At 40.5% G+C, this 22,378-nt stretch overlaps 1 protein-coding gene across 3 annotated transcripts in view; it reads right to left on the bottom strand.

Annotated features, from left to right (window-relative positions):
• Positions 1-8,752: 8,752 nt before the first annotated feature.
• The window catches only part of SLC12A4 (solute carrier family 12 member 4), a 104,504-nt gene continuing 90,878 nt past the window's right edge, over positions 8,753-22,378 (bottom strand). For all 3 annotated transcript variants that reach the window (XM_032773514.2, XM_032773513.2, XM_032773518.2), the window contains exons 16-24: positions 21,769-21,873; positions 20,248-20,416; positions 19,211-19,406; positions 18,646-18,815; positions 16,713-16,844; positions 16,518-16,625; positions 15,515-15,699; positions 12,133-12,266; positions 8,753-10,362 (exon numbers count right to left, since the gene is read on the bottom strand). In XM_032773514.2, the coding sequence (XP_032629405.1) occupies positions 10,271-10,362; positions 12,133-12,266; positions 15,515-15,699; positions 16,518-16,625; positions 16,713-16,844; positions 18,646-18,815; positions 19,211-19,406; positions 20,248-20,416; positions 21,769-21,873 (1,291 nt within the window). In that variant the 3' untranslated portion in view covers positions 8,753-10,270. The remainder of the gene's footprint in view (positions 10,363-12,132; positions 12,267-15,514; positions 15,700-16,517; positions 16,626-16,712; positions 16,845-18,645; positions 18,816-19,210; positions 19,407-20,247; positions 20,417-21,768; positions 21,874-22,378) is intronic.

Genomic DNA, 22,378 nt, shown 5'->3' with positions numbered 1-22,378 from the left:
CACTTATAGGGACTGCGCATGGATCCAAAACCCCGCCTTCAAGCGGAGGTCCAGTGCGGTTTAGGATTCTCGCGAGTATGTTTACTAAATGGTGTCGCGCCGTCATTGGTGGTTTCAATACACACTATGATTGGTAGAATCGCAGCGTCACTGATGCCGCGATTACAAAAATGCTGCTATTATAAATTTACCGCCCCTTCAAATTTGTCAGTGTAGGCCATAATACGCCACTGGTGCCACTGAAAATCAGCTCACATGCCCCTTTGGCACGTGTGCCATAGGTTGCCTACCACTGGTCTAGAATATAATCAATGAACACAAAGATTAGTCAGCTATTAGCTGCTGCATCACCTAAATGACATGCTGCAAGATTCTTTGATCTTTTTATTGCCAAAGCAGTTCTTTCCAGAGACAAGAAGTGAGGGACAGCACCTCAGACGGTGCTCAATGAATCACTGGCTCCAGCCTTCGTTTTCTCACATGGGCACATCCACTCACTGCAGAGCTGCTCCTTGTCCAAGAACTTGAAGACCTTTTCTACAGAACCCTTTACTATGCTGCTTTCAAATGTAGTGGTTTCGGGGCCTATCCTTACTCATGGAACACTCCCACTGAAGGCTACAGGGGTGAAATGCAGCACTGGCCTACAAGCAGGCACAATTCCCATTGCCATTAGTGGACGTTGTGACCATTCCTACCCCTGTTGAATTTGGTCCTGGAAAGTTTATCTTTATAGAGTGCTGGATAAGGTTCTTGTCTGGCTCTCCTCATTGCTGAACTCTGCCATAGAAAAGGGTTTTCTCCTTTTATTAGTATGTGGTTTTGCTCCCCCCCCCCCTCCACCATCTTATTCATGCAGTGAGGGTGACAATTGCAGCATTTATGCTGGGTTGTAAGAGAGTTACCATTTTTTAAGTGCCACTGTTAAGAATACCAGCTTTTTACTACACGTAGACCATGTCTATGGAGCAGAACTGAAGATGTTTTCTCTCCCATGGCTCTGCTAAAGCATCAATGACTCAATTAAACCCTCTGTCCTTTGGTACATAATGACTATTGGAACATTAGCACAACCAGGTCTGACACATTGCTACTAACTGAAACATGAGCTGGACTTTTCTATTGTCATAATTTGTTTATTTCTCCATAGGAAACCAGGAAACATCACGAACCAGGAATTTGTACCACTGCACAGAGGTTTCAAATATCCAAATGTAATTCAGAGAGTGAGGGGTTGGACGCAGCAGCTTCTTTAGCATTAATGATGCAGGAAAGCTGGTCAAATGGATTTGTACACCCCTATTTTCTGGTTTCATGTCTCTATTTGTACTCACTGAGTTACCTATAGAGATGATAGAGTTCTGGGCACCGCATTTCAAGAAAGATGTGGAGAAATTGGAGAGAGTCCAGAGAAGAGCAACAAGAATGATTAAAGGTTTGAGAACATGACCTATGAAGGAAGGCTGAAAGAATTGGGTTTATTTAGTTTGGAAAAGAGAAGACTGAGAGGGGACATGATAGCAGTTTTCAGGTATCTAAAAGGGTGTCATCAGGAGGAGGGAGAAAACTAGTTCACCTTAGCCTCTAATGATAGAACAAGAAGCAATGGGCTTAAACTGCAGCAAGGGAGATTTAGGTTGGACATTAGGAAAAAGTTCCTAACTGTCAGGGTAGTTAAACACTGGAATAAATTGCCTAAGGAGGTAGTGGAATCTCCATCTCTGGAGATATTTAAGAGTAGGTTAGATAAATGTCTATCAGGGATGGTCTAAACAGTATTTGGTCCTGCCATGAGGGCAGGGGACTGGACTCGATGACCTCTTGAGGTCCCTTCCAGTCCTAGAGTCTATGAATCTGTGAATCTATGATCTTACACCAGGTCCACATTCAGCCATTAGACCCCCATTTGCTTGACACACAGCTCAGGTTTGCTGAAAGCTCCACCAGTCTGCAGCCTCCTTGCTAAATCTTAAGGCTGTAAAGAAACTTGAAGCCGCATGCACTGTATTAGCTGGTTTGGAATCTTATTAAAACTACTTTATTCAATTCTGTTTGGTAGTGCCAATAAATCAGACAACTGAACAGGCTTGTACCAGGGACTAAAGAAAGCCCAAAGGATCAGTTACAAAGTTCAGAAAGCACATTTCCTTTGCCAGTTTCATCACTCTGATTTTGCGACAATCTCTTTATCTTAACACATAAGATGATATCAAACTTATAAAAGAATATTTTAGAGGCTTCAATCTGTCAAGTGTGCAAAGTTCTTGTTTTTCCTTTCCCCTCCATCTATCCATTATGTTGGCAGGACTGTCATCTCCAAGTTTTTTTTCTTTTGTTTTGTTTTAGAAAACTTCCACAGTTCCCCAGTTTGGAGACACTATTGAATTTCTCTCAAATACTAGGTCAAGCAAGATGTATTAGGCAGGATTCCATTGTGGAAACATGGTTAGTAATTAGACTAATTACATTTTGATACTTCAGACTGGCATTGGCAGGGTCAGTCCGCTGATCTTGTTAGGTGCTAAAGAGATTATAGGAATGACACTTCTCCAGTATTTATTGCAGCCATGCACTAGAAGCCACCTCTAGCTCCTCTTTAAATATAATGTAACTATAAAAGTATGTAGCTAAAGTTTGGGTACATTATGCTGCTTTCTAAAGTACGGACTCACCAATCATTTTTAATTTTAGGGAAGCAACTGTACTGACTTGCAATATCAAAAGAGCAGCTGAGGTTGCTGGATTGTGTCCCTTCCTCCCCATACAATTAGAATAAACTCGTAATTGCCCAATTCTTGGTGTTCTCAGAATTGTCCAATTAAACAAGCACTCTCAATTCTAACTGGATTGTGTTCTCTGGCTTTAGACCTCAGCTGTAGCAGTGAGTGGGTAAAGAAATAATGAGTATTTTCAACTTATTTCTGAGATTTCCATGACTTTCTGCTCTTGTTTAGCCCAGAGCTAACAGGTAAAGGGCCTCTCCCTCACTATAGTGGCATTTTTGCTTCCAGCCCCATGCAAAAGCAGAGTGGGGGGGGACCAAACGATAATGGTGCTCTGAACATGTCATGTCATGGCTCTGAGAACATGTGGTCAGAAAAGGTGACATGGCACTAGGGTGATCAGATAGCAAGTGTAAAAAATTAGGACAGAGGGTGGGGGGTAATAGATGCTTATATAAGAAAAAGCCCCCAAAATCAGGACTGTCCCTGTAAAATCAGGACATCTGGTCACCCTACATGGCACTGTCCCCCAGCCCCTCCCCAGAGCCGAGGCACTAACTCTGACTGTCCTGGCCAGATTTTGGTAGTAACATTATCTGTCCTCTGCAGTTTGAGCAGCATACATTGTTATGACAGCTCCTAACTCTCAAACAATTGTCCTGTGTCACCCAAGCAGCCACAGATGGATGAAGTATTCTGCGTCAATAGTTGACATATAGGTTTGAATCTCTGTAGTGTTACTGTTAGGGACCCTTGCAGGTGAAAAATACTATGTAGAACTAACATGCATCCAACGAAAGCTCATGCTCCAAAACGTCTGTTAGTCTATAAGGTGCCACAGGACTTTCTGCTGCTTTTACAGATCCAGACTAACACGGCTACCCCTCTGATACTATGTAGAACTAAGATATTAGGAGGAGGATAAGCCACTGCCCCATAATAAACTCCCTCCAAGGCCTTCATTACATACAGTCATTGTGTCAAGCCTTAAATTCTTTCTGTGATGACCCAATGACTGGTGTGTATTAAATAGCAGAAGATACAGACACTGTAAATGGAGTCAGTGCTATTAGACAGCAGTAGTAGTCATACAACCCCAAAGCAGTTTTCATATTTCTATTATGCCTCCTAAAGATCGATGGCCTGAGTTTCAGAGATGCTGAGCATGGGTAGCTCCTATTGCCTGCAAAGGCAGCTGGAGTTGGTCAGCACTTCTGAAAGTCAGTCTTATGGTTTTACCCAGTTATGGCTGTTTTAGCTCAACTTCCTTCCATGCAAATACTGACTATAGGCCGGCAGGAGGAAAACCTGGGTAAAGGGAGTACGAGGCACAAGGAGAAACCCACAGCCTTTGAAATCTAATATTGCATTTTAGGTGGACAAAACCAGAATGGAGAAGTGGCCATGAGCAACTGAGAACTCTTGAGCTGTAGCCACAGCAGTGTCCTTACAGATTTAAAGACCTAGGCCCAGGGGGAATTTAGATTCCTAACTTCAGTTAAAATCCTGTGTTAATGGAAGTTAGGAGCCTGAATACCTTTGAGGATCTGGCCCTCAGCGTAGAGAAGAAGAAAGGCATGGGAGTGACACGGCTAAACCTGCCTATTGTATTAATTTAGCTGGAATATGTGGGCTCAGAGAGTCAAAAGTGTTAACATAACCCAGTCACTGTCCAACGTTAAATAGTTTTCAACCAGGTTTGAGTTTGGTATACATTCTTACTACCATGGCAAACATCTGCTCAACCTTTTACTAAAGATGCAGAAAAGAAGGAAAACTGGTTCAAGCATTTGAAACGTAAAGTATTAAGGCTTTTATTTTATTAACACTCTTTATTCCCTTTCTCTCCAGCAAGAGGGTGAGGGAGTTTTTTTATAAGGCAAAATCCCTTGGTTGACAGCCTTTTAGATGGTATTTTACAACGGTCTTACAGCAATGTTGTAAAAATATAGTTTTGGTCAGCTACGCCAGACACAGAAGCAAAAAAGGAGAGATAGGAAAGAGGAGAAATAAGGGGGGAGGAGGTCTCACATCCCAGGTGGTGTCTGGGTGTCAGCCGGAGCCAGTGGAGGTGGCAATATCATCTGGGTCCCTCTTTCTGACCTGGCCAGAACAGCTCTCAGGACCAGATAACAAAGATCCAGCAGTGTTACAGTGGATCACTCAGTAATTGTTGCACTCATGCTTCTTCCCCCAATTTTCAAGTGTTTTAAGGACCCCCAAAGGGAGACATGGGCAGAACATTCCATCCTCTCATTATTTTGTCCACCAATTAACAACCCTGATTTCTGATGCACCAATTTTGATGCACTGGTTTAAACCCACACTACCTTTGTTTACCAGGCATGAGACATTCCTTGAATTAGATTGGTAGGCTTTTCTATTTAGACTAATTCCGTCTGTCTCCCATTTTTCCGTCAGTGTTATTGTGACACTTCATAAACTTTCTCAAAATTGAGTTAACAATTAAGGTAAATATGAAGATCTAATTGCAACAACATACCCTAGGGACAGAGGAAAGGTAGAGGAAAGTATTCATTGGATTTGTATTTTAAATATTCATTTTGGTTTGCTAGCTCAGCTGTCCATCCCTTTACATTGGGAAATGACTTCATTAACAAGTTGTCAAGAATGGTAATGAATGGAACAGCGCCTAACATACCCCTTATGAAAGGCAGGGGTTAAGCCATTCTGGCAAGACAAGAGTTATGCTGGTTTAAAGGCTCAAGACAATAAGCAGGGCTGTGCTTTACCCCTGGTACAGCTGGCCTTTGAGGAAGTGCCCTGTGCTTGTCCTTGAAAGAGAAAAGCAGACTGGTCCACAAAGCATTTTATTATGGGAAATGCTTATGTGGATTCTCAGGTGAAAGCAGATGAAAGGGACCCATGGAAAAATACATTCAGCCTTGAATATTGCCAGCTTATTATGAGGCAGTATTTACATATTTCATTTAGCTCTTTAATGTTTCTCTGCTGTTTCCCCTCCCCCCCCGACCCGCCCCGACTTTTTTTTGAGCTCTGGTAGCTGTTGTTTTTTATCTAATGAGAACCAAATTGAGGTTTTAACTAGTAAAATATTAAACTGAAAGCAGAGCATGAATTTGTTATAAATTCAGAAAACTGTTTCAAATAAGGAGACATTTGACAGATACCCTGCGTATTCAGTTAAAGAGGGCTGTGTCAGGGCTGGTCTACACTACAGGGTAAAATCGATTTTAGATACGCAATTTCAGCTACGTGAATAACGTAGCTGAAGTCGAATATCTAAAATCGATTTACTCACCCGTCCTCACCGCGCGGGATCGATGTCTGCGGCTCGCCATGTCGATTCCGGAACTCCGTTGGGTTGGTGGAGTTCCGGAATCAATATAAGCGCGCTCAGGGATCGATATATCCCGTCTAGATTAGACACGATATATCGATCCCCGAGCAATCGATTTTAACGCGCCGATACGGCGCGTAGTCTAGACGTGGCCTCACTTTTGCAAAGTGCTACATTTAAGTCATTTATTACTCTCATTAAGTCTTTAATTTAAAGTTTGTATAACTGTTTCCAGGACCAATAGTTCTTACGACCTAACAGTATATTCCTATGTTGTCTGTCAAACCTTCAGGAAAAAGTAGATCTGTAGCCTGCCTTAAGACAGTCATCCAATAGCATTTTGAAGTCCTGCCAGACTATGGCCAATTTCTGTTCTCAGTCATACAAAAATAACTTATAAGTAGGCAAACCAGCTGAGAGTGTACACATCAAGACATCCTCACACGAAGCTACTTTTGGGTGTTCAAAGCTTTATTTACTTTGTTTTTCATTTCCACACTCCTGGCTGCAGTTTCTGCTGGTGGCTGACACTGAAGAGAAATACCTAAATGTGGATACTGAGAAAGTCCATTCTTGAAGCCCAATGGAAAAGCAAGAAATACCAGATATTTTGTGTGTGTGTGTGTATGGTTTTGTGAGATTTGCTGCACAAAGTCTGGATTTTTATCTAAGCCTCTAGATTCTGCAACATGAAAGAATGTATCTAATCCAAGCTCTCAGAGCATCAGTTTGCCCATCCACTTCCAATTAATCAAATCGCTACCATATCAAATGTCAGGGGCTCCACAGCATACTTGCTCAACACGCCCTCCTAAATATATTTGACCATGCTTGACCAAGTTGTTAATGTGCCATCATGGATGGGCAGCTTGCAGCATTACTACCACTACAATGCAATGCCATTTGTTGCAATACCGCCAGATTAATGATAATGAGGGGGCCGACCCTTGGCTACGGCTCTCAGACCCATTGCTTCCAGTGTGTGCCAGACTTTGACTGCCATGTGTCCTACAAAAAAAAAAGGGAGGCCTGAAATGCATGATGTCAGAGAACAGTCTAACCCCAAAACTAAATGGACCAGCTCTCTTAGCACTTCGGGTTGAACAAATGGAACACAGCACCCCAGTTATTAGAGGCTGGAGACTGGGATGTGAGAGGCTATTGGGAGAGATTGTCTTCAGGCCTGGCACCTGCCATGTTGTGTTGTAACAACTGCTGCAGCCTGCCATGACCAAAACTCATGCTGGGGGGCACCTGGTATTTGGAATAAGGCAGCAGGCATTGTTTCCTCTAAAATTACTGAGCTTTGAATGACATCTTCTTGGATACTTCTTAGGCCTGCTGTTTTTGCCCAGTTCTTAGGAAAATGATTGTCTTGGAGATTGTTATGGCTTTAGCAAGTGCCGTGCTTGTTGAACACAGAAAACCAACCACTCCCCTGGTTTGAAAGTACAGCTCTGAATTTAACCAAGCATCTAGCCTTGGCAATACCTTCATACAAATGGGGCTAAATGAGGAGTGTATAATTACTCCAGTGTAATTTTAATCTGTCCACCTTCAGAGCACACCACAAGGCACTGCTAAACAAACAAATATTGTTAGAATGATGCATAGGAGAAATGGGGAACTTGATTTATTTTTGTCTGAATGAGTGGGCGGTTTGTTTCTTCATCTGATTACATGCCAGGTACCTACAGTACTCTGACACATTTGTAAATAAATAACATGAAAAATTCAATGAGAATTGAGCCTCAGCACTGGTTTATAAACATCCGAAAAACTGTGTTTCTTCAAGTGAACAAAACTTCCAAATTACTAGCACTCTAGCTCCCTCCTGTGGATTTCAGTGTCTAAACTTCAACATTTTGCTATACAAGCTAAGCTTCAATAGCAGAGTACTGCAGTGGTCTTCATGGAAAATACTGCTCCATTGTGAGTTTCATAAAACACGGTGTCCACATGAGACAGCACAGATTCATGCTTCCAGAGCCTGGGCTCCAGTACAGTTAGTTTTTAAGCAAAAAATCAGTTCTCCAGTACAGAGCAAGCCCCAGGGTCCTTAATTGTGCCAGTGCTCTTCAAAACTCCATCCCATATTTCAGACATATTTTACTGGGAGCGACCCATGTGTCCTTTCCCTCTAAGGACGCAGTTCCCTAAACAAGGGTGTGAATTGTCTTAGTGGGGTTGAGAAGGGGGAAAGAACAAGCATGGAAATGTGAAGAGAAGTTCATTGTAGTACCCACCCGTCAGTGACCTGACATGCTGGATCGTTTCACCAGAGTTCTGGCATACACACACCGATTATATCGGGGCTACACTGATAGCAGCGGAGAGAGCAGGAGTGCTTGCAACAGGAAGAGGAGATCAGGAAAACAGAATACGTGATATAATTCCATAATGATACCTCTGTGCCCACACTGGGTAAGACATCTCTATCCACCCCAGGTTACACTGTGCTACACACCATAGCAACCCCAATATACACAGGGACAGATATCGGCATCTCCTAATTAAATAAAAAAAATTCCCAGCCCGTGCCATTTCACTAACAGATACTTTTGTACAGTATTAATTGTAACCATCCAGTAAAAACACTTAGGTGTCATTATGATCAAGTCAAAGAAACACTTGCATAATGTGAAGTGGCACATTATCTTTCTACAATAGAAGAAGAGGGGAAGGAAAGAAGTTAGAGGGTCACACATTTGGAAACTAGTAAGTTTTTAATACAATGTATCATCAGTCTGTGGAACTCACGGCTACTAGAAATCAAAACATTTATATGATTATATCAACTGCTATCCTAGACAGAATTAAAAAATGTATCAACCTTAATGCTTCCGTATATGCCTACCACTAACAGTTAAGGTGAAGAGAAAGTCCCTTCTGTTCCTCCCATAAATATGTTAGCACACAATTATCTATTATAGGGTATTATATACCAGGTAATGTCAGACAAGACTTTGGCTGGGATGTCAATTCTAACTTTTCTTTAACAGTTAGCAGTCTATGCAGCTGTAGTTGAACAATTCCAATTCCATACAATAGAAAGAATGGTGTGTGCACACTGGCTATTGCATTACAGCATATAGAACTCCACATTGCTTAATAATTAAGTGGATGCAACATTTTATTGAAAAAATATGATCCTTCTGTACAGTAAGTATAATTGAATGGGCTTGGTAAAAGACAAGCCTACAAAAAAGCAGCTTCTGTACTTGTGCAAGTGCAACCCGTTGCTGTGTGCAATGCAGCATCTCTATTTCCATGTACTAGATTCTCAATATACTCAGAATCATACAATGATAGGCGGCACGAATTTTAAATGGGGAAGAACTGCACAGGACTTATCTTCGATCCGCTGATGGTTTGAAGTTGATTTAAGAAACCTCTCTGTGAAACTCCTAGACTGTTTGCATCTGTGTTTCCAATGTTTCTAACAAATAAATATAAAAATAAATAGGGACCTGCCTCCTCCACAGAACTGTAAGTCTCAGAAGCTACACACTGTTTGTAGCAATCTACATACATAATCAACTATATCAACATAATTTATTTAAATCTATAAATGTATTAAAGTATAAATTCTTATTCAATACTTGAACTGTAGTTCTGGACATGAACCCACAAAACTGTAGGTTGGCAGACACTTCTTATAACTTACTGTTTTGTTTAGAAAATGCATTATAGGTGAACTTCAGCAGAAACTAACTATATAATGTCATCCTATCCCCATAAACGAATATAAAAGGTTTTAAAATCTTGTTACAGTAACTGACTTTCGAGTCCTAACTTTATATACAGTTTCTAAAAACCCTGCTCGTTAGCACTGTTTTCTAAAAATAGGTTTAGTGTTAAAACTACATTCACAAATGCCAGAGCATCAAAGCAGAAGATGAGTAAAACTGTAGATTCATGATTCACTTGTGTTGCCAGCTGGATGGTGTACTGCTGCAATACAGAAGATATGTATGTAGCAACTGGAGTGTCACTTGACAGAAAACCAATAGAACCAGTACTAAGATCTATGGCGTACTGTAAAGGTTGGCGAGAAAAGTCTAGTAAGTCATTCAGGAGACTGGATGGATGATGGAAAGTCTGTGTTTGTTTGAGGGGAGGAGAGAGAGAAAGAGAGAAAATCTATTTTCTTCTCCATTTAAAACTGGAATGTCCTTTGTCATCACGAACGTAAATGTGCGATGGTGCAGAAAGCTGTATTAAATCAAGAGTAAATGGTGATGACTTCACGGCCACCTCCTCTAACAAGTAATACTCTCTCCAAGCCCTCTGTCAAAACCTCCAGGAATTCCATATCTGTATCAGTAAAATCAAGGACAAATGATATTTTATAACTTAAATGCAGACACTGAGTCACTGACATCCTTTTTACTGAACAGTAATACAATAACAATAAGCTTTCTAATATACTGAGTGTAACTAAAAATCTTAAGCAATTTCTTTAAACAATCTTCTTAGATTTCTTAAGAATGAATTTATTAGTATGTCAATTGCAAACCTTGGGAGACTGAGTTCTTCTAAATAGTATGGGCAAACTTTTTAAAGAGCTAGGACAGTTAAACTTTTGAAGAACTGGTAAAGTTAAAGTTTCTTAAACTGATAAAAACATTTCATATTCATGGCTGAATATACTTTGAAAATGTTTATGCTTTGAAACCAAATGAAAGGCCAAATTACATTTTAGCAGTAAATTAATTTATTGCAACTTGATTAAATCTGACAGATCTGTGTTGTCTATGTGGACCAATATAGCATCAAGCACAAGATATACGGGATGCCCCAGCCAAATTCTGAGTCATGTTTCAACCATATCCTAAAATTTTTCAAACACTGCTCCCTTCAGAGTGCAAGCTGGGTCTATAACAGGGCAGGAGTGGACAGCTGTCCACCATGAGATTTTAGTCCAAGCCAAACTTTAGTGGGATGTAAGAAAAGCAGAGGGACAACTGATTCATGGATACTACCCAGAAATTTCTCCCATGCTGCATCTATTCCTTAAACTTTGAGCTATAGGAAGCTAAAGAAGCTAGTATGCCATTTTAATGTCACACAAAAACTCAACATTTTCCCTGCTTTAGAAACACACCTGAATCCACGAAAGTCATGTATTATCCAAGCCACTTCCTGGAGAGGATGTCCATACTGCCTCCTAGGAACACGCTCTAAACCTCTCTGAAAATGTGAACCACCCTAGAAGCGCATCTTACTCACCCCTACAGATTCACAGTTGTAAATGTCAGACTGGCTAGATTTCAGTTGTTATAAAAATTTCCAAATATAGGGGCAAATAGACGATAGATTTGAAGTTGCCATGTCATTAGTAGATCTTTTGTTAGTATAATTAAACTAAGTGCCTCTTTAGAATCCAATCAGTAAGCGTTAATCCCTTTCCCCAAGTCTCCTTGTTGATTTTTGTGTAAAGGAATTCATTCTTATTAACTGCTTCAAAGTACAATAAGAAAAAGGTAGCTACTATTCCTTGAAAGAGCAAACATCATTTCCACGTTAAGTAATGTCAGATTGTTTAGCCTCATTCTGTAGGAGGAAAAATTCCTGCTACTGAATTTCCTTACTGTTGCCAAAGCTTATGAATGCAGGCCCAACAGAGAAAAAGAAACTAAGAAAGGAGTGTAGACAAGACAGGTCAGGGCCTTTGATAGGTGATGTTAGTAAAGCATCTTGGGTACAGAACAGGAGAGTGGCAAGGCAGACGTGACTTTCCCTTAAAAGTATTTACAGTATCTCAACAACCACGATTTACTACTTTCTCTCTGTGACCTAACTCCTGTCCTTGTTATATCTTTAGTTGTCCCCCATAATTAACTGAGATCCTGACTTTGTGGAGCATCCCCTTAGGCTGAGGGAGGCCCTTTAGCAGTGGACAGGTTTCCGCCTGCGCACTACCAAGATCCCAACAGGACGATTTACTACTTTCATACCACTGGAACAGTAAGTTACACTTCTTTTGGTTTAAATACATACCTTTGATAGCCAAAGTATAAGAACCTGGTTAGCTAGGGAGATGGATATTTCTGAGTATCATCTTGGCTTTCTTTCAAAGGATACAGTTTTCATCACCATCTATGTTCTTTGGAGGGCCAGGCATGTTGAGAAGAACAAGTCTGGCATCATGGGATCTATTTACAATTACTTCATTTAACTTCACTGCTGTGTGCATTCTTCTGACATTTGACTGGTTCCTGTTGAAGAATCACATGTTTACTGTTAGAAAAAAAAACGTGTAAAACTGAACTGGGAAAAAATCATTACAAAAATATCTTATAATGACCATATCTACAAAATACTATTTAAAAAGTCAACTAATCAAACACTTTTCCCCCCAGGTTTTATTTGAAAGGTACAGAGTTATTTGTACGTCCATGTGTTTAGAGCTAATACTATTCCACTAGTTTTTGTGATCTGTGTTTGGAAGGCATCATTTAACTTATTTCCCATTCCATTGCTGGCCTCGGTCTCTCCTAAGCAGCTATTGCCAGACTGCATGAGATAAGAAATTCACCTTAAGATCACCAGTACAAAATAAACTCTATTGCACCGAGGGTCTCATCTACTGACTGACTGATGACAATGGTAAGTCTCATTGACTTCAAGGGGCTTGGGATCATCCCCAAACTGAGTAAGACATAGGCTGGAGTAGATGGTTATCAAATATTAAAAGTGGAAAATACCAAGGTCCTCCACTGTGACCTCAGATCACAATTGAGCTGGAATTCTTGAAGTGAGTGTCTCCATCAACAACTTGTAACAACCTAAGGAGCGTTCCACCATACCAGCAGGGCTTTCCAGCAGGGCATTAGGCTCCTACACCGGGGAATAAATCACAAGCCCCATGCATTCGCACAAGGGGAATAAGGCACTGTCCCCTTCCTCTCTTGCATGGGCCACCCATGTCTCAGGTTTCAGTACAGAAAGGAGAGCAGAGCCATTATTGCTCCCTTGTACCAGTCAACACAACCAGCACGTCAGATGTGGTACATTGTGCTGAGTATAAGCCCAGCACAGTTTACTTCCTCTGAATCACAGTCTGGTCCTTAGGCAGCATAACTATATGCGACCTCTTTCTCAGGGCACATGGCAAAACAATAGTCCAGGCCACACTGACCAAAAATCCCCCACTCAACACACTAAAGTACAGAAGAAATCCTAATTCGGAGAACTCCGTGTCTCACAGATAACTCAGAAACTGGTGACAGCAACACCAGTCCATATTTCTAAGAAGTGCACTTGTGTTTTTTGAGCTGCAAAACACTCGCATCCTCACAGAAAGCATCCAGGATTTTTTACACTGAAAATCTGATCAGAGCACACCAATCTATGCTGAATAACAACTAGAGAGTCAGGGAGTCATTTTTAGGCAGAAGATGTCTCCTTCCAATAGGAAATTAACTATTAGTGTGACTAATAAGGGCTAAAAAGGGAGAACAAAACAAAAGACAGACAGATAGATGCAGACTTAAAGGGAAAATCAACTAGCCTTTGCAACTTGGATAAGGATTTCTTTATTACTATTGATGTTTTTCAGGGAAGGGGGTTAGATAAGTACTCATTTTACATGCTACAAATTACGGTAACAGGCCTTACTGAACTCATTTCTTTTCTGGAGGCTTTTTTGGTTTTGAAGTCAGTTTAATTTTAGCTTTCATCTTGTGATGATTAATTGGATTGTATGTTTGTTGACATTTTGTAAAGGAATAAATTTCCCAAAACATTCAGGAAGTGGCAGATACACTGAGGTGATTCGTTTGCACTACTTTACCAAGACACAGTCCTGCTGCACAGAACTATTTAGGAGCAAGATTTACAACAGGGTACAACTTGCCCAGTTTAGAATACCTTCCTTTTGATGTCATGCTATGGCCGTATGTTTTACTGAAAAAGTGAGCACAGTCTCTGCCTCTTCCTTGTCAGAAACAGAAAGGTCACAGACAAGAGAGACAAGACATCACTGTACTATAACTAGGGGACATGAGGAAGGAATTGTTATTTTTGTAATCAACTTTTGGAAGAGATCTAAAGAGACAAAAAACATTTCCAAGGTGACTCTTAAAACTGGCATCTATCCAGAGAGCTGAGAAAATGCCATTTAGTATGGTGTAGACATGAAAGGAATGGTTCACCCAGGCTCCAAGAGAGACTACGAACAATGTTCCTTTGGGGACAGGACTGGGGGCATGTGCAGACAGAACTGGACCTGAAAAGAATCTCATTTCAAGCTGCTATGCAAACTATTGCAAACAATGGAGAGTAAAAACATGCAAACGATGGTAAAAGCACTTTGACCATGTCCTTTGCGTATTTAAGCTTGTGAGAAAACTACAAAGAGCTAGAGAAGTTCAAGTCAGCACTGTCCCGAACTTCTGTTCTGTACAACAGGCTGAACTTTGGCTTTCCCACCATCTGATATTGTGCCCCAACAATAACACACATCCTTTGATCACCCAAACGGAAGTATGCCATTCTTGAATACACAATTAAATGCTCAAACCTGACGTTGTTTTTCCCAGAGTCAATCCTGGTTACACAGGGTAACTCTTGCAGACTTTGCTTTATCCTATTTCTAAGAGACCTATCACCTTAAGAATTAAGGACCCAATCTCGCACCCTTTAAAGGCAATGGCAAATTTCCCTCAACTTCAAGCATGCAGGATCAGGCCCATTATACAGTATCAAATGTAGGCTAATAATGTCATTCCTTTTCATCTAGGGAGAATTCTAGATCTTCCCACTCCTCTTCACCGAAAAACATTTTTAAACAATTAGCAAAAAAACTTACAGGTTTTCCCACTCTCTGAAAGCATGAAAGGGAGATAAGAGTACATCAATTTAAATCTAAACACAGAACTTCTATGGATTTTTAAGAGTAAACTATGCTAGAATTACCTATACCAATGAATAGGAATTTCAAACACTGAGGAATTTTCACGGAGTTACTTAGCAGTGGGATGTGGCTATGAATACTAAAAAAAAAAAAATCCCCAAAGTTCTAGAATTGGCCCTTAAGTTGTGGCTTCATGTAAAATGGAAGAATTGTTTGTAATCCCTTATGTAATATATGTGTATCTGAGACCATCCAGCACTAGTTTATTGGCAGACACACATATATTACATAAGGGATTACAAATAATTCTTCCATCTTTTATGAAGCCACAACTCAAGGGCCAGTTCTAGAACTTTGGGGATTTTTTTTTTTAGTATTCATAACCACATCCCACTTTTAAGCTTAGCTCTGCATTAGGGTGACTAACTGCTGACTTTCCACTGTTAAAGCCTTAAACATTTAAATGCAAGAGAGACCTGTGCAGTACTAAAACATTTTTTTAAAAAGGAAGTCAAGTTATTTTGTCATTAGGGATGGCGTACAATGGACAGCAGCACAGCCAAACTTTAACCCCAAGAGGTCTGAGATATCAGCCCCAATGAGACTCACGGTTTAATACTGATCAGTTCTCTGAAGTTTTCCACTGCAGTGTTCCGGTTCCGTTTTTCAGAGTCACATTTCTCTTTTGTCCATGTCATCTGAATTTTATCAGGTACTGTCTCCCCCTCATCTTCTTCATCCGAATACAGGCTTTCCAGTCGTATTATAGAGTGTCTGTCCTTTACCAGCTGGGCCTGAGAAGTGTTTAAATGGCAAGTTGAGTTCTGCTTTCACAGGTTAATTTTATCTTTTCCGGATCCCTTTCACCAATTAAATAGCTCTCATTTCATTGTACTCTTCACCTGTGTTCAGGAGAGGAGCCAGAGCAGTTCACTAACACAAAGAACAAATAGGGTTATGGTGCATATGAGTCAACCAGAATTTGGACCAATGGCGGTGTCTCTATACAGAGAAATAGAGAACTTGACATCGTAAAATAGTATGGAACCTGGCAGCACAGATTGACCCCAAGCTGATGAAAACTGTTCTGCTCAGATGGAACAGGATAATACAAACTGAAGAGCTTTGGTGGCCAAGTGAATTAGTTGCCTTGTTCTACCAGAATCCAAGACACGACATAAACCCACACTAGCAAAACAGGATGCATCATGAACTGGGACAAACCCAGGATATTGCATGTATCGGAAACTCAAGACTTTCAAGAAACTTCCTCAGACTTGTATTCTGAACTAACTGGACATCACAATCATTCAGGGAAATGCACAAAAGGCTTTTTACAGCTTATGTGACCATCATACACTCTTTCCTAAGACAAAGCATTTGTAGCATGGCTCCATGAATGCAGGCAAGATGTTAATCAATAGGAATAAACCTAGTTTTCAGACATAGCAACTGAAAAGGCTACACTGAATGTTCATTTTCTTCAAGATGTGGGAGGTGTCTGTGTATTAACTGATGAAGGTTTTATTATGCTATATGAAGGATTTGAAATGGTACTAGGAACAGCGCTTGCATTCATCCACCTTAGCTTTTTCTATAGTGAATGACATACCTCTCTTTCCCTTTCGGTTTTGGTCAGTCTCATTTGCCTCAGCATCTGAGATCTCTGCTCCATCATTAGGGTCCGCTCGTAGGTATAAGCTGAAATATCACTGTTTTGCTGCAGAAATAAGAAAAATATTCCTCTTTGTAATCAAACAACTTACTAGCATTCAAACGTTAAGGAGAAATAGGATCAGTCCCTTACCATTTCTACTACTTCCACCTCTGCCTCTATTCGTAGTTGATAAAGGAAAGTAGCCAGGTCCTTCTTCATCTGAATGCTGTTGTCATCCATCTGGGCTACTGTGAAAATTCTCATTTTGCACTTTCTCCAGACCTATGGGAGAAAATACAAACTCTCAAAACACGTGAACCAACAACTTCTTTTCTACACAGAACAGAACTGTAATAAATATAGCACCCTTGTTTTCCAACACAGTTATTATACTGGGCTCTATGGATTTTTTTTAAACACATCCATATTGTTGACTTTCCCATCAGAAATCAAGCATAGTTTAGGAGCACTGCTGACGCACTGTGTTGACAAACTGAGATGATTATCAAGCATGACTTTAACAAACACAGTTAATGAGCCATTAATGTAAGGCAGGCCCTAAATTTGTATCCAGCTTTTCTTTTGGCTTAAAGATAACAAAGAAAAGCCATTTGAGGCCAGCCCGATGGTCCTATGAACTAGAACATAAGAAAAATCCCAGTTCGGTTTCTCACTAGCGAGTCTGCACATTTTTCACTGCTATGTTTCCCTTGACAAAACCCATGACTTTTTTCTTTTTTCTTTTTTTTGGGGGGCGGGGGGAAGGAGATACCTCAATAAAACCTTATTCATTCACCCTGGTCTGCTTGTTGGTGAGTCTGCCACAAAATCTTGACATATTTCATTCTTCTGGGGGTTTTATGATCTTTATATTCTTTTAAACTTCAACAAAAAATAACTTAACGTTGGTGTGCTATATGCCCAGGTTTGTGAGATTAATTTTTTTCTTGCATTCCTGTCACGACAAAACCAATCATAGCCATTACACTGGCTGATAAGTTTCCTGGTCCCATCAAGTGACCCAAAGATGAAGCGGCTTCAGGAGGCTTAATATTTTCCCATCCAGCCTAAAGCCATGATGTAGGGACCAGCAAGTTACCTGCAGAGGACAAACTGGGAAAAAGTCACCAAAAATCCCCAGGGCACTATATTTTAAAAGCACAACATTTTGGACACAGTGGGCATAAATACTCTCTTATATTTAAAAGATACTGCACTACTGAAAGATTTTAAATGTTCTTATTTTAACCATCTCTTCTGATGACCGAGAGGTTAGTGGATTCCTTTCACTTAAGGAGACCAAGGTTCCTCCTCTTTGTCTTTAATAACCACCACACTTTGGAATAATGGGCTGCCTCTTCTAAGGGAGGCCAGGAGATGGAGCAACGCAAGGCAGCTCAGGAGAGGTGCAATCATTGGTAACTATGGCATAGAGAGGGGGACAACTTTCAGAAAGGTATCCATAAGCAGTCTGCTGAGTCCTTTATGGTACACTTCTTATTAAATTTACAAAGCTATCAACAGAAGACTGTGCAAGTCTTTTGGGAGAAGGATAGCTCAGTGGTTTGAGCATTGGCCTGCTAAACCCAGGGTTGTGAGCTCAATCCCTGAGGGGGCCATTTAGGGATCTGGTGCAAAAAACTGTCAGGGACAGTGCTTGGTGCTACTGTGAAGGCAGGAAACTGGACTCAATGACCTTTCAAGGTCCCATCCAGTTCTATGAGATAGGTATAGCTCCATATTTTTTAAAAAGGCTCAAACACAGCTACAGGGACTACTGCCTTTTCAATGCAGTACCTTTCATTTTTTTTAAAAGGTAAAGATTTCTGAGTTTGTATCACCACTCCTGTTATGATCACGTAGGAAAAGATACACTCTGCTAATATAAGAACGTATTGTACATGAGCAGAATGTACATGTGGGTCAAAAAACATTTTTTATAAATATATAATACAAGAAAAAACGTATTGAGAGAACAGTATGAGGATCTTCACTTATTGCTGGCTCACTGTTCCACACCACACACTGACACATACATAGTGGTAGGCAGATGAATTTGTTCTCTAGCTCTTTTCATCCTTACTTTATGCTGTTTCAGTAGAAAAGGAAGCAACATCAACATGCCTCCATCATGCACAATCCACCACACATCAATGTTGCCTTCGTTGTAACGTTCATGGTTGCTAGGATAGAAAGACACATTTTTGGGCACCAACAGAGCCAGATGGGCAGCAGTTGTACAACGCACAGTATCTGCAGGGAAGGGGAAGACAGCAGACAGTCACTTTTCTATGGTACTGTAAGAGAAAATTATAGTGGAAAAGGCTATTCAGCGAGCAAGTGCCACCTACCCATAAAATCACCACTCACGTAAAATACATGTATTTATTCCTTTTGTGTAAATGTGCAACTATAAAGGCTTTTTAACTGAAAAAATGGTATTATCTATTAAAAACCATTTGAAATGGCATATAGACACATATACCTGTCAATGAGTGGCATTATTTTACTTTTTTTGTTAATATTCATATGCAAATAGTGGGACAGCAATGCTGAACTTGCAGAATAAATCTGTTCAATCAAAAGTATAATGTGTGTAGAGTAATACAGAGAACTTGGTTCTATGTGTCTAACCACATCACATATACCTATAAATGTTTTCCAGGCTCTCGCATCTTCACTTTGTCTCCAGCCATACGGCCATCCCAAAACCACAGTGTTGTGTTTCATGCCACCTAGTCCACAGGACTGTATCAAGTGGGCAATTCCTTCTCGAACCTTGGTGGCTACAACTACTTGACAAAATCCTTTCACTTTCTCAATTTCAATCATGTTCTTAATAGTCTGGAAGACAGGCAAGGGAAAAAAGTTCTCCATTAAAATGAACTCAAGTCCTCTATATCAACTGATTATTATACTTCTTATGCATGTTCATGCTGTCATCTGCATATACTCATCAGGGGCAGTTTACTGCCCTATTTTGAGTAATGAAGGACAGGAGAATCATATGTAGTATAAGGCTTCATATGCTGTAAGGCTTTATAACAAGGCTGCAAGATATAAACAGAACAATAATTTCATCCGTAGCAAGAGGTTATCCCACAGATACATGAATTAGCTTTCCATTTTTAAAGTACTGCCTCCCACATCTTCAAGAACAGCTTGGGGGTTGGGGGGCTGGGAATATCATGGTATCCTGTGACTAAGCAGATGTAAATGATTAAGCATTAGGAAAGGTGCAATGGACTTTATAAGTCTTCTACTGTTACATCGAATAAGCAAAATACAGCAAATAGGATGGGTTCAGAATAGCTATTGTGATGTTTCAAGATCAGTTCAGAAAATTACAGACCACATCATCCCTTATGTGAATCAGTCGACATCATGAAACATTAGTTCTCTCATTTGGGTGACAATGTGTCCTGTTAAATGAGCTAGAGATGTATACACATACGATCTAGAACTTAATGCCGCAGCCATGACATGGTTTTTAGATCTTCAGACTCCCCCAATTCAGCAGCAGACTTAAGCATGTCTTTAAACACTTTTGGGCAACAGGCATCTAATACGCTTGTGTTTAAGAGCTTTGCTTTACTGGAGCCTGCTTCATTTTCCACAAAGTTTAATAAACATTCACTACAATTGTGTAAAATCATTATTATATGTCAATAGGTAAAGCACGCACCTGTTCAGCAGCTTGGGCCTCTCCATAACTCTCCAGGAAATTCCCTTGGATCACTGTCCCTATGATAGTCAAACCTTTGCCAGCTTTCAGCTGAGAAGCAAATGTTAACAACCTCGGATACTTCACGTGCAAATCTTCATCTAATTTCAGAAGCACCAGCAATTGAGGCCTAGAAGAAAAGAAAAAGCAGTCCGAGTAGTTCTTATAAAACTTTTTTTAAAATGTTTGCCTCACTAGTTATCTTAATTATGCTTCAGCATTAACACTGATACCCACAGCAGTGAAGTACTATCTCTGCACCATATGTACTGAAAGGGCAGTACTTGATGTTCTATTTCTTTAGACAAAGCAGATCTGGAATACTGCCTGGAGAGTCTTCTTCCACGTGGGTTTGAAGAAAGGATTTTACTAGTCAGAGACGTCTGCATTAGCATTTTACTTACAGAGGCTGATTTTCAAGGATCTGCCCAATACAAAACACATTGCGTACTACATTTATCTAATAATACTACCTTCGAGGTCTGTGTGGATACTGTGTACCAAACAGATGGGAATTAAGATTACATTCCAAATAGACAAATGAATTTCACCTTCTTCTGACATGTGAGATACATGCAACTTCAGTCTGACATCATCAACATTTGGATTTTCTTTCCCAACATTCAGCTAGGAGTAACACAATACCATGATGTATAGGATTTTGTTTGTATTATTTTAGGTAGACTTCTACTCCTCTCGATAGACAGAGGAGTGCTCAATATCACCATACAGTAGTGCTGGTTAGCAACATAACACAAGCTAGACTGAGCTATGCACTTCAGAGATGAAAGTCATGGAAGAGTACAAGTTTACCTTTCAGTTAATGAGGATTTCTCAGCCCCCTAAGCCTTACTATTTTCCAGCTGCTGCACGTAGAACTCTGCTCTCTCAGAGCAAAATGCATGTTGCCCATGTAATCTGGCTGCATGCAGCTGAAGTACAGAGGTTAGAGGGAGAAATCCTTGGTCACTGTTCCAGTTTTAAAGCTGGAGCCACATCAGCCACTACTGTAGGATATTAGGCCACTGCACTCCTGGAATCACAGATCTTGTGAGTCATTCCCCAACTCCACTTTCTGATCTAGCCTACACAGGGCCTGAATCAAGACTCCATTCACATCCCAGACAAGATGGGCTGCTGCTCTGTCTCTGCAGGTCACCCCCAGTGTAGTTAATGTAGCATGGGATACCTTACACGGGATGCTGCTCTGTCTCTGCAAGACACCTCCAGTGTAGTTAATGTAGCAAGGAATACCTTACATGGGCTGCGTGCATTTCACACTAAGTGTGCAGTACTTACTCACATGCTTTGACTCCCATTAGAAGACTGAGTTCTTAAACTGCGTTTGTATTTTAAGATAGCAAAGCTCCAGTCCAGTTCCAAGCAAATTATTTACATGTAAATTGTGGGCATCGTTTTGAACCCTGCACATGCAACCAGAAGCTCAGCAAAATCTGCATTTTGCACATCCAAAATGCCTACCTCCAGTTCTTGGTGTGGGGAGGACCTTCTTCCAGTCTTAGCAAGGCATATCTGGCAGCACTGAGTGACAGACCCCGAATACCATCGCCCCATTCCTTCTCTGCACTGCAAAGAATCACATATTTTAGTGAATACATGGTTTGAGATCTGCTGATGAAAAGCGATATATATATGACCTAGGTAGTATTATTTCAGCAGTGTTTAACTTCCTTGCTCTTGCATAGAAGTCATAATTACTTTATAACAAATTTACGGATGTGCTTCACAACTAATGTACTCACTGGGCTGAACTGCAAGATGTATTTCAAGCAAACACATCAGACAGAGAATCATAGAATTGGAAGGGACCTCAAGAGGTCATCTAGTCCAGTGCCCTGCACTCAAGGCAGGACTAAGTATTATCTAGACCATCCCTGATATGTGTTTGTCCAACCCGCTCTTAAAAATCCCCAACGATGGAGATTTCACAACCTCCCTAGACAATTTATTCCAGTGCTTAACCACTCTGACAGTTAGGAAGTTTTTCCTAATGTCCAATCTAAACTACCCTTGCTGCAATTTAAGACCATTGCTTCTTGTCGTATCCTCAGAGGTTAAGAAGAACAATTTT

The sequence above is a fragment of the Chelonoidis abingdonii genome, chromosome 19 (assembly GCF_003597395.2).
Source record: "Chelonoidis abingdonii isolate Lonesome George chromosome 19, CheloAbing_2.0, whole genome shotgun sequence".
NCBI lineage: Eukaryota > Metazoa > Chordata > Testudines > Testudinidae > Chelonoidis > Chelonoidis abingdonii.
This window is presented reverse-complemented; position numbering and strand designations above follow the sequence as displayed.